The sequence below is a fragment of the Bombyx mori genome, chromosome 21 (genome assembly GCF_030269925.1).
Source record: "Bombyx mori chromosome 21, ASM3026992v2".
NCBI classification, from domain to species: domain Eukaryota; kingdom Metazoa; phylum Arthropoda; class Insecta; order Lepidoptera; family Bombycidae; genus Bombyx; species Bombyx mori.
The window spans coordinates 10,260,937-10,274,680 of record NC_085127.1 but is presented as its reverse complement, the minus strand read 5'-3'; the positions used below and the strand labels follow the sequence as shown (position 1 = coordinate 10,274,680).

Here is a 13,744-nt window from a genome sequence, read left to right as displayed (position 1 = left end):
ATAGAATTTCGATGATTAGTAAGCATTAATTTATGTATTTACGAATATATACCTATATATATGTTTTTTTTGGTCAGGAGGAAATCGCCGGCCTTCCGCCCTCCCCTGGATGGAGGGCGGGGCATGTCGGAGTCGAACTGACTAAAACCTCCTGTCGCTCAACAACTGACGTCCGGACCTCTCATGAGACAGAACTCATGAAAAGGCAAAGGGGGGAAAGTGAAGCGCTTATTGTGGAGCACATCTCTCACATCACTCTCCCCCTCGCTGCCCCGGGACGCTGGACCGGCGGTCGTCGGCGCCCTTTCGGTCGGCAGGCTATCCGAAGCCCGCCTAGATGGCTCCGGTACGAATGGGTTATCCTACGGAATACCCCGCTGGGTCAGAACCAGCGTGGGTCGAGGATAGCCGGCCTTCCATAAAATCCCTAAAACGCGTGCAGAGCAGCTTGCACGTCGTCTTCTTAGACCACCTTCGTCGATCTCAAGACCGACATGTCAGGAGAACCCGAAACACTTAGAGGGCCTCAGGGCTTGGGCGAGATCCACCTCGCTGGCTCCCGCTCGATGGCGGCGGGTTCTGCACTCGCAGAAGTCGAGCATCGCCTTCCACTAGTCGTCGCCGAGCATCGATGCCACAACACTCACACACAACAACAAGTCGTTTCCTATTTTTTCGACGAGGTCACGGCGCCACCCCTCCCATGCGGGGCAGGCAACGAGCGTGTGCTCCGCCGTGTCCAAGTCGCAACCACAATGGTGGTATTCTGCCGTCGGCTCGGCTCCGATCCGGTGCAGGAACTCACCGAAACAACCATGCCCAATGAGCACCTGCATGAGCCAGAAAGTGAGGCGTCCTCTGTCACGATTCACCCAATCCACAAGGACCGGGCGAATCGCCTCGAACGTATTTACGAATTAGGCAATAGTAACAGTACACCTGAAGAAGCAGTGTAATATAATAGTAATAAATGGAAATCTAATAGGTAATTTGTAGGTACCTAATTAAAACTTTTTGCAACAGTTATTACATTCCTTAATTACGTTGAGGGTGGCTTAGGCAGGGGTTATAATGAAAGTTTTTTTACCTCATTACGTATTCTCGCTGGACGACAGCAAACAGCTCCCACTTAATACAAGTTAATGCTATGCTTCTTGTTTTGTTTTTTTCCGCGAAAAATATTCATTGTGAAAGTTAATGAAAAGCGACTTACTATTTTATTTTATATAGTACTAGCTGTACCCGTCCGCTTCGCTGGGCATTTAAAATTAACATTATTATTTCACACCCTCACAAAGATTCTCATCATTAACGCCCCCGCAACTGGTGTAGGAAGTCCAACACTCATATAAATATTAGCCTATCCATTGTGCATGTATTTTCTACATGAATGGCAAGTTTCAATTCAATCGGATGCATGGTTCGGTAGCTATAACGGAACATCCGTAAAAACCACTGTAGATTTATATATTAGTACTAGCTGACCCGGCAAACGTTGTGTTGCCTTAAATAAGATTTCTAGGGAAATTATACTGTAGAAAAAAAAGCCTCATTTAACCACATAATACCTCATTATAAACAAAAAAAATATATCCAAAAAATTAAAATAAAAAATAAATGTTTGGGGTGGACAACCCTTTTCACTTAGGGGTATGAAAAATAGATAGTAGTCGATTCTCAGACCTACTGAACATACTATTGATACACAAATAAAACCAACAAAACATGGCTGAAACATGTATAGTATTGTATAGCTCTCAAATATATTAAGTGTATAATCTATGATGTATAGTGAGTACGTAAGACAGGAGACCGGCTTCGTCCCCATCCCTACTACGTGATGTTTGCTGGATCAGTGGTGACATCTGGCGGGGATAGCTGATCGATTGATAGTTGATCAGTAGTCGACCGGCGAGCGCGGAAGATCAAATTCAATTTAAAAAAAATCATAATTAAAGGAACTTGAAATTATAAACTCTGAATAAGAATTTATCGTACTACAAATATAATATTTGATTGCCATCTTGCAACCTTCTTGCGGATGGAAAAATAGGGGTTGATCGTATAAGAGTGAAAATTGAGAGTAATATGATTTTTTTTATTTTAAGTCATGATAAAACTAAATAAAAAACTTGCCAAAAAAATTTAAGTTTATAATTAACAAAAAATAGGGGTTGATCATAGAGGGATGAAAAATTGAGAGTAACATCAGATTTTTTATTTTAATTCATGACAAAATAAAAATAAAAATGAAAATCTTGCAAAAAAAATGAAAGTTTATAATAAACAAATAAAAAATAGGGGTTGATCGTAGAGGGGTGAAAATTTCAGAGTAATATGATTTTTTTTATTCTACGTCATGACAAAATAAAAACAAAATTCTCGCAAAAAATTTTAAAGTTTTTTATTAGCAAATAAAAAATAAGGGTTGATCGTAGAGGGGTACAAATTTAGGGTTGTATGTATTTTTGTATGCTGTATCATAAAAAAATAAAATACAAAATTTTTGTCTAAAAATTAAAAAAAAAAATTTAGGGGTGGACTACCCCTAACATTTAGGGGGATGAAAAATAAATGTTGGCCGATTCTCATAGATACCGGATAAGCACAAAAAATTTCATCAAAATCGGTCAAGCCGTTTCGGAGGAGTATGGCAACGAAAACTGTGACACGAGAATTTTATATATTAGATAGATTTTATATGTTAAGTTCTTTAAAAGGTATTAATAATTAAAGAGATAATCGTTCTTACCAATTCCGATTAAAGTTTAAACTATAATTGCTTAATCTTCGTTCCCAATTCTGATTAAAGTTTATAATTGCTTATATTTCGCTGCACAAATTCGGATAAACTTTTAGATTACGAGTTAGACACAATATAGATATAATGGTCTATGCTTGTGGACTGTATTGGTAGATATTCTATGATTGCGGTCATGACATCCTCAGATCTTGACCCAATTAGTAAAGATTTTGAAATAGTCAACATGAATTTTGAAGATTTGAAATGTTTTTAAGACAATAGTCAAATAAAAAAAATATGATGTTAAAAAATCATTACTATGTATTGATGTAGTTACTGGCTAAGCCATAAATATCAATATCCAAAAATATTTCGAATGAAATTAGTATGAGTTTAATAGATTCATAAGTCATGTTACATGTTCATGTGTGTTATAAATTAAGCATAGTGATTGTTTATACTTTTTCCCCCCGTAGCGGCACGTTTTCTACAAAGTTCCTTAACATGAATATGACATGCAAATAATCATTTTTTTTTTAGAATTTAGTTTTCAAGTTATTGATGATGGTTGTTCGATAAGCTTACGTTCTACAAGATGTTCCATGATCACCGTCTATAGTGAATATCAGTAAAGCAAGGGCTACACATTCGATCCCATTATACTACCGATAATCTGTTCATACAAACAACCTTATTAATATGGCACGTTAGTAAAAAGATACGACACGGATTCGGCATAATGAGTACGCCTTATGGCTTCCGCGAGCATCACAGAAATGTCTATTGTTTGTAACTTCGGACACAATTTCATATTTTTTTCTTGCGGTATGGTGTTTGTCACCACGATTGCTTCCAAGGACGAATTGTTAATTTTTTCGATAGCGTTCCCGGCAAATATTCCGTGGGTTAAGAACGCGTAAATCTTATTGGCGCCGGCTTCGCGGAGCGCTTCAGCACCTTTGAGTATTGTGTCACATGTATCAGCTAAATCGTCAACCATGATTGCAGTTTTATTCTTCACATCCCCAACAAGAACCGTAGAATCTCCTTCGTTAGCCCTTTGCCTTTCTTTGTGGATAATGGCGAAATCGATATCAAGACGATCAGCGATTCCGGTCATCCTCTTCACCCCGCCTGCGTCTGGAGACACCATGACGCTGCTTTTCCATTCTGGGATATTTTCTTTGATCCACTTGGTAATAGCTGGTTCAGCATAAAGATTGTCGACGGGAATATTGAAGAAGCCCTGGATCTGTGACGCGTGTAGGTCAATTGTGATGACGTGATCAGCTCCGGCTACAGAAATCAGATTAGCAAGTAGCTTGGCCGTAATCGGCGCCCGGCTTTTCTCTTTCTTGTCCTGTCTCGAGTACGGGAAGCAGGGCACAACCGCCGTTACTCTCGATGCTGATGCAATTTTGCACGCGTTTATCATTATGAAAAGTTCCATCAAGTTATCGTTTATTTCCCCACAGCCGCTTTGAACAATGTAGACATCCTCACCTCTAACGGATTCGCCGATTTCAACGTTGGTTTCTTTGTTACTGAACTTCTTAGTGGTGGCCCTGCCCAAGTTTAGACCTAGCCTTGCGACGATAGTTTTCGCGATGTCTGGATGAGAGCTTCCAGTAAACACTTTTATGTTCGGCATTCTGGCACTTGGGTTGTTGAAGTGTTTTTCTTCTTTATTGATTTCTTTCACTTGTTTTTCTTCAAATTGCATTTATATAGTGTACGACGAAGCGGTCACTTCGTTGGTCAGATCTCAATTAAGAGTTAAATTACGTTATATTCTTATAATAACAATAAATTATCTAGGTTCGCGGAGGGGTCACTTAGTTACGTATCCCCTGCAATGGAAGTGTACTGTTACTTATCTCTGTTTGTTGAAGTAAATAATAGTGTTTTGTTTAAAGTCAACATATTGTCTTGATAGAGACTTACTTCTTAACGTAAAGAAGTTTATCTTTAAACTTAATAAACATAACTTACACGAACTTTACAAAATAATAACCTAATACCGACGGCCATTTACAAATGTTACGATTGCCACGGTTACAAATAACGAAACCATGACAACAACATTTTTTTGAAAATTCTTTTTTACTAATTGATTTATAATTATCAAAATACCTATATTAAGCTAAACCAACTAACAAATACCTACACAACTACTTGGCGGTTTAATGTAGTATTTTGTTTGCTTCAAAATTATTTCGAAGAAGTTTTAATGTCTTAGTACAGTTAAGTTCCTTCATTACAAGTAACCGCAGGCTATGCTGAATTCTACTAGCGTTATGCACAGTACACAATTATATGGGTTTGACATTTGGTCTAATGTATCTAAAATCATTGTATTGCCCCCGGCAAGCGGAATCCACTGGCACCAGAACGTAAATGCTAATCCATCTTGCCATCTTGCCCATCTTGAGATTTGAGGTATCGCTTCAGAGTTCCATAACATAGCTTATAAGCTATAGTTATCCATTATATAACTGTACGGAAAATAATTTTAATTGAAATTAATGTCATTTTACTTGCGTTTTGTATGCACCATTTTATTGTGGCGAAATCATGAACTTTTAAAAACTTTCACGATGTGTATCGTAACAATATTTTGAAAAGTAGACAATTTGCTGTTATTTTCTAATTAATTGAAAGATGATAACTACTTAGATCGAAGGATCAGAGACTCTTCAGGCCAGAGACAATTGTTTGTCCCGGGAAAATTATAAGTATAATTATAAGTATGCGACTTGCTCCATCCACCTCAGCTGCTTTCACGAAATTACATTTTCATAACTGTACTTGTACTATCCTCAATTACCTCTTTCCAATTTTTTGGACCTCACCTCTAACATCTCTTGATTTTACGAGAGTACGCCTCTTGATGGGTTTTTGTTTTTGGAGCGAAATGATGATGTTCAATGACTTTCACCTCATGTTACGATGGGTAGCGGAAATTGCTCTGTGATTTCTGTTTTTCGGTATACACATAAACTGTCAGTAGTTTCAGACTTAGAGTGAGATTCCATGAAGAATGAGTAGCGTTGTGGTTTGTTATTCGTGTTCTCGGGATACTATGCTCCGAACACATAAAAGTCAAACACACCAATTAAACAATATATATAATGTAATATGTGTACAATGTTCTATTATAACGTAAAAAGAGTAAACAAGTCGCTAGGCACTACAAGGCACAAATTAAAACTAAAATTATAATACGTTTTACAATGAACTTAAATCGACGCGCGCGAATCTCGCCGTGTGACGTCACGGGACACCTGCGCGTTCGGGAACTCCGATCGCGACCGATGACGCCCGAGTGCAACCGAATGCTGCACGCTACATCAGCCCCCCCGGAGACCGTTACGGTCGATAAAAATCGGGAAAGCGTACTTGACGTCCAGATTTCGTTCTTTGCACTGAACGTGAAATGCTTGGAGATGAATCAGCAAAGTGAGATTCCGAGTCGCTTAAGATGTACGCCGGCTTCAATCTGTCTAATGATACCGTGGCAGACTTTCCTTTTATATCTATTTTGTAATATTTATCTCGACGTTCTAGTACCGTATAGGGTCCTGTGTATGGCGGCTGCAGAGGTTTTCTAATAGCGTCTTGGCGGAGAAAAACTTGATTTGAAGATGATAACTGTTTACTTATGAAAACTGGAGAAGTACCATGATGTATCACAGGCGTTGGTTTGATCTTTCGGATGTAGGCTCTTAGACGGGAAAGAAAATCATTATGGTCTACGACTTCTGTTGTCGAGGTGTTGAAAAATGTACCCGGTAATCGTAGGGGTTCTCCATACACCAACTCTGCAGATGACGAACCAACATCTTCCTTCCATGCCGAACGTATTCCGAGAAGTACCCAAGGTAGAACCTCATACCATTCATCGTTCTCGTGGCACATAATTGCCGATTTGAGCTGGCGGTGGAATCTTTCGACCATACCATTTGCGGCTGGATGGTACGCTGTTGTTTGAATATGATGGGTTCCTGTTAATCTAGAAAGTTCTTTAAACAAATGTGCATCGAACTGTTTACCTCTGTCCGTCGTAATTTTCTCTGGGCAGCCAAAACGTGATATCCAGCCCGTAACGAAAGCTCTTGCCACTGTCTCAGCTTTGATATCATAGAGCGGCATAACCTCTGGCCAACGTGTAAATCTGTCCACTACTGTAAGACAGTATTTAAAATCGTGTGAAGCTGGCAGAGGTCCAATGAGATCTATATGAACGTGACTAAATCTATTAGATGGAGGAATAAACGCATGTATCGGAGACTGTATATGCCGTGTGATTTTTGCGCGCTGGCACGGGAGACAGGTGCGTAGCCAGTTGCTGCAGTCCTTCTTAATGCTAGGCCAGACATATTTCTGTGTCATCAATCTTACAGTAGCTTTTACTCCTGGATGACTCAACCCGTGAATATTATCGAACGCTTGTTTACGAAACTGTGACGTCAGATAAAGTCGAGGAGAAGGGCTACGAGTATCACAATATAAGCTCTCACCCGAACCAGAAATGTTGATTTTCTGCAGGTCAAGTGAAGAGCCGCATTCTAGCAGTTTTTGAAGTTCTTGGTCGTCTTTTTGCGAAGATGCTAAAGCATGCATATCAAGCTCACTCGTAATTGCTTCTGTGCGGGAAAGAGCGTCTGCCACTACGTTATCGTCTCCTGAAATATGTCGTACATCGGTTGTAAATTGTGACACAAAATCAAAATAGCGAAATTGCCGCGGAGAACAGTTTTCTGATGCTTTTTGGAATGCTGAGACTATGGGTTTATGATCTGTAAGCACAGTGAAAACTCTGCCTTTCACCATATGTCTAAAGTGCTTCACTGCTTCATAGATAGCTAACAACTCTCTATCGAACGGACTATACTTTCTTTGAGCTTTGTTCAGTTTTTTTGAAAAGAATCCGAGTGGTTGTTGCCCTTCATCTGTCTTTTGCTGTAGTACGGCACCGATTGCATTATCAGAAGCGTCCGTACAGAGTATCAAAGCTGCCGATGGGTTAGGATGAGCTAGCAATGTCGCTTCAGCTAAACTTTTCTTACAAGCGATAAAGGCTTCCAGCAATTCAGCTGACCAGGTAATAGGCGTACGGGGTTTTAAAGCTGGGCCGGATAAAACATTATGGAGCGGAGCTTGGATATTTGCAGCTTTAGGCATGAAACGTCTATAGAAATTAACCATACCCAGAAATCTTCGTAATTCTTTAATAGTTTTCGGCTGCGAGAAGTTCTGGATCGCCTCCACTTTCTGAAGAAGCGGTCTGGTGCCCGAAGATGATACGGCGTAGCCTAAAAAATCTACCTGAGGCTCACCAAACACGCATTTCGAAACATTAATAACAACGCCGTGGTCCTGGAGACGTTGAAATACTTTCTTCAGATGTTCCAGGTGCAATGTCTCGTTCTGGCTCCCTATTAAAATATCATCGATATAAGGATAACAAAAGTCAAGGTCTCTCAAAATTTCATCCATGAAGCGTTGAAATGTTTGAGCTGCGTTGCAAAGACCGAAGCTCATAAACGGAAATTCAAATAATCCGAAAGGAGTCGTAACAGCTGTTTTGGCTATATCTGCTGGGTTTACCGGTAATTGATTATAAGCTCGGATTAAATCGATTTTGCTGAAGACGGTACACCCAAAAAGGTTATGTGAAAAGTCACCTATATGTCGGACCGGGTATCGGTCAGGTATTGTACGCGCATTTAATGCCCGATAGTCGCCACACACGCGCCACTCATTATTTTTCTTCGGAACTAAGTGTAATGGCGATGACCATGGACTGTCTGATCTTACTGCAATACCTGCTCTTACCATATCCTCGAACTCACGGGTGGCTATTCGGAGTCGATCCGGTGCTAGACGACGAGGACGACTGAATACTGGTGTCCCTGGAGTGGTACGGATGTGGTGAAACGTATTATGTTTAATTTTACGCTTAGACAGGTCCCCAGCCGGACGAGTGATGTCCGGGAACTGAGAAAGCAAATCATGATAGCGTGAAGTACCTGTAACAGACTTAATTTGATATAAATCAGTTGACGCAGGCTGAGCGTGAGCACTGAGCGACGTTATATTGTCTATCAAACGGTGATGTCTAGCATCCACTAATAAGTTATAATGCGACAAAAAATCTATGCCTATAATAGGCTTGCCGACGTCCGCTATAACGAAACGCCAAAAGAATGCACGTCTAAGTCCAAAATCTAAAGAAATGTTTATCCAACCGAACGTGTTTATGGTTGAACCGTTTGCTGCATACAGTTTATAGTCTGTTTTCACACATTGTCGATTTTGTACGCACTTATACGGATAAACACATAAGTCTGAACCGGTGTCAACTAAATATTGCACTTTTGTCTTACGATCGGTTACAAAAACACGGCCAGCTGTCACACTACCGCAGTCAGGAGTCGCCGTCTTCACTGACTGCTTGTTTCGTTTCCCTCTCTGAAGGAACACGGCTCCCGGCACTTCGTAGATTTGTTACCAAAACGTCGATGGTACCAGCAGAGCCTTGTATCTACGCTGGAGCGGCTTCGGGATCGTTGACGCCAGCGCGGGGACTGTGCTCGAGTTCTCGAGCGCGAATGGGAAATAGCCGACAGCTCGTCCATCTTCTTTGCGAGATCATCAATGCGGCGTGTCAATTGTTCCATAGTGAACGTAAAAGAAGAAACTTCGGTTGTGGGAACTGCCGTAGACGTTGCAGCCACTTGATTGTGAGGTTGGAGCGTAATCTCATGAATTTTATCAACAATTTGAGCGACTGAGTCTAGAGGGAGATCGACTTGCGCTGCTATAATCGCTTGTACGTGACTAGGTAAACGACTCGTCCACAATGACCGAATGAACTCGTCAGGTACATCTGATCCAGCTAGATTTCGTAAGTGTCGCAAAAATTGTGACGGTTTTCTGTCGCCCAGTTCTTCATGTGTAAGAAGCTGTCTCACTCGTTGTTCTTGGGACGCAGATAACCGCGAAATCAACTCCGTTTTTATCTTCTCGTATTTGTTTTCCGTTGGCGGATTAGTTATAATGTCTTTAACTTCACACACGTATTTATAATCTAGATTTGCCAAGACGTGGTAAAATTTTGTCGCATCAACCGTGATATTTGAAAGCGCGAACTGTCCTTCCAATTGTACAAACCACAACGCGGGCTCATTGGGCCAAAATGGCGGGACTTTTACACCAACACGACAAACCTCACTCGTACTGTCCATCTTGCCGCTATTTGAAGTCATCACTTGTTAATGCAACGATTTAATATATTTATAACTTGTACACTGAATCACGTCGGGGTCACCACTGTGGTTTGTTATTCGTGTTCTCGGGATACTATGCTCCGAACACATAAAAGTCAAACACACCAATTAAACAATATATATAATGTAATATGTGTACAATGTTCTATTATAACGTAAAAAGAGTAAACAAGTCGCTAGGCACTACAAGGCACAAATTAAAACTAAAATTATAATACGTTTTACAATTAACTTAAATCGACGCGCGCGAATCTCGCCGTGTGACGTCACGGGACACCTGCGCGTTCGGGAACTCCGATCGCGACCGATTACGCCCGAGTGCAACCGAATGTTGCACGCTACAGCGTAGTTTATACAGAATTTAACTATAATGGTTTCTTGGAATTGCGGTAGATTATTTAGTAACAAACGGTATTGTTGCGAGGAGATAAGAAGGTCGGGGGACGTGTTAAATTATTTTATTATTTCATCATTTTTCAGCCAACCAATCGGTAAACAATAATATTCGACTAAAATATTTTTATTATTGTAATGTTTTATTATTTTGTTTATTTTACACTGTAAATATATCTGGTATAGATAAGTATGTCATTTATTTTACAAAACTGATGTATAAGCCCATGGTTCACCTGGTGTTCCATGGTTCATCGATGTCACCACGTGGTCAACAATGAGGTCTAAGTCTTAATTTTTTTGTACAGCCGCTGTCATAATACTTCAAAGCAGAACATTGGATTGCTTCGCGATCATAGACCTTTAAAGTAGGGACGCGACCACTGAAGTATGAAACCTATGGAAATGAAACGTCAACAAAAAATTCGTGCCACTGTGACGTCATCTGGCCACAAAACATGGCGGTTTTAGTGCTGTACAAAAGATTTTAATGTTAGTAGGTTTTATCGATAAACGTTCTTGGCTCATTTTATTTTAAATATTGTTGAGTATGAATTATTTGTAGAATTTATACTTTAATAGGAAGTAAGTATATTGTTATGTGCAAAGATGATGTGATTTAGATATTATGTGAAATCTAAGACGAGTTCGTGTTTCAAATTTGCCAAGTAAACGATATGACGATTTTTAAAATTTGCTACACTGATTTTATAAAGTTGTCGTTTGCCACAAAACATAAAGATATGGCGTAGTACTGTGCCATCTGCCCGTTTCTAGCATGCTAAATTTTAATGTTATCGTATTTTGAGTACCTACGTGTTTTTCTTAGACTATTACAATCTATTTTAATTGTTTTGCTGACTCTAAAGTCCGTAACACACTACCACAGCGCACATCAAGGAAGGTGCGCCGCACCATTTGAATCACTATCACTTGAGAGTGATTCAAATTTTAAAGTTATCAAGGGACCGCGTGATAAAAAAAAAACACCTACAGAACATTTATTCATTAATTACAAACGTCATTCCTTGTGACTTCCTCTCTAAAATCACTTAATTATTAAATATTTAACGAATTTGCAATAGTGTTTTACTCACTACGGAATAAAACTATTTTATTTAAATAGTTCCGAAGAGATTTTCTCGGTAGCCTTTTTCCCGAAATATCTAAACAGAATGTCTAAATATGTTTTGATGACATATTTTATAAAGAGGTATTTATGATTAGTGTCATGATCAATAGATTCCGACCGAAAAATGGTGTCCGATTTTTCGAATAAGGGCTTCATAATGGATTTAAATATTTATATAGATAGTAGTTTTGGGGCATCGACTTTCTTGAGATCCTATAAAATATGTTTTAATTATTATTTTTGTATGTTTTAGGCATGATAAAATAAGTAATTTTATATAAGCAATCATATTAAATCGATATTAAAGTTAATAAATAATGTACAACCCAAAACAGATGGCTGAACTGACGTGACAATGACATTTGGTGCGCTAAACATGGCGGATTTTCGGCCTCATTTGACATTTACGTATATTCATGTTTCATTTTATGTACGCACTGAAATACTGTTATATTGTTTTCCTGCGAGTTACAGTGCTGAGTAAGAACGAGATAGATATAATATGTTTATGTGCGTGCCTTCAAAATGGCTGCTATTTATGTAAGCAATTGTACGTATAAAACAATATGTCGAGTCCCTACTATATAGGTCTATGGACGCGACATATTGTTATATACGTACAATTGTTTATATAAATAGCATCCATTTTGAAGGCACACACATATATCTATCTCGTTCTTACTCAGCACTGTAACTCGCAGGAAAACAATATAACAGTATTTCAGTGCGTACATAAAATGAAACATGAATATACGTAAATACCTAATAAGGCCGAAAATCCGCCATGCTTGGTGCACCAAATATCATTGTCAGTCAGTTCAGCCGTCTGTTTTGGGTTGTACATTATTTATTGACCTTGATATCGATTTAATATGATTGCTTATATAAAATTTCTTATTTTATCATGCTACCCCGCTTAAAACATACAAAAATAATAATTAAAACATAATTTATAGGAACCCAAGAAAGTCGATGCCCCAAAACTATTATTTAAATATATTTAAATTGATTATGGAGCACTACTCCGTAAATTCGGACACCATTTTTCGGTGAGAATCTATTGAGCATGACACTAATCATAAATACCACAAAAATTTAATCTTAATTTTCTAAACCTAGTCCTATTAAGAGAAGTGCTTCGCTGAATCTACCACGGGATCTGAATCGCGACCCGGTGAGAAACTCAGAAACTCTTGCTTTATAAGTTTGGTAACATGCTTTCATTAGCTTTGTATGTACGTTTGTACAAATTCTTTGAACACCTTCACCGGAGGACCTATGGTGATACAATAATTTTATAACTTGGCTCTAATATCCTGACCAGTAGCGACATTACGCTGACGTTTCACGGGTCGTCGGATTAAGAGGTGTTCCAAGCGCCGTGGTCGCTTGCAGACTGACGACTGGGGCATGTTAGGAGCAGAGTGAGCAGACCTCTCTTCTACCCTCTCTAGTTCGTCTGGTGCTACCGCTGGAACTCGATAAGTTGACCTGACCTTACACACTCGCAGTATCGACAATATTTTCCGAACACTTTGAGAACGTATTGTTTTTGTATTAAGCCTAACTGCAGATTCTATTTCCTCTATCACTAGATAACCTGAAGCCATCACACCCGAAGTCTTTATATTGGGCTATTTTAATATCTTCTTTGACCTGTCTTCGTGCATTCAACAGATATCTGTTGTTCATGAAATCAATGGCATACTTCTGGTCTCCGGTAAGTGCTCGCAGACTTATGCGTGCGCTTGTGTGCAATATGTAATTACTTCATATTAAAGTATAAATTCTACAAATAATTAATACACAACACAAGCTTCTTCCATTTGACTCCATACAGAGGAGGGCCGTTCGAATCGTCGATAATCCCATTCTCGCGGATCGTTTGGAACCTTTGGGTCTGCGGAGGGACTTCGGTTCCCTCTGTATTTTGTACCGAATGTTCCATGGGGAGTGCTCTGAGGAATTGTTCGAGATGATACCGGCATCTCGTTTTTACCATCGCACCGCCCGCCACCGGAGTAGAGTTCATCCATACTACCTGGAGCCACTGCGGGCATCGACAGTGCGTTTCCAGAGGTCTTTTCTGCCACGTACCATCCGGCTATGGAATGAGCTCCCCTCCACGGTGTTTCCCGAGCGCTATGACATGTCCTTCTTTAAAAGAGGCTTGTGGAGAGTATT

The 13,744-nt window shown here is 39.5% G+C and overlaps 1 protein-coding gene across 2 annotated transcripts; it reads right to left on the bottom strand.

Moving 5' to 3' along the window:
• Positions 1-2,379: 2,379 nt before the first annotated feature.
• On the bottom strand, positions 2,380-4,788 carry LOC733021 (phosphoribosyl pyrophosphate synthetase). Of its 2 annotated transcripts, XM_062674585.1 has the most exons (2): positions 4,688-4,788; positions 2,380-4,593 (listed from the first exon to the last, which is right to left on the bottom strand). In XM_062674585.1, exon 2 carries the CDS (start codon positions 4,464-4,466, stop codon positions 3,438-3,440), a length of 1,029 nt encoding a protein of 342 aa, XP_062530569.1. In that variant the 5' UTR covers positions 4,467-4,593; positions 4,688-4,788; the 3' UTR covers positions 2,380-3,437.
• Between the last annotated feature and the right edge of the window lie 8,956 nt (positions 4,789-13,744).

Excerpts from the sequence above, each read along its gene's own strand:
- LOC733021 (XM_062674585.1), bottom strand. The coding sequence starts at position 4,466 with ATGCAATTTGAAGAAAAACAAGTGAAAGAAATCAATAAAGAAGAAAAA.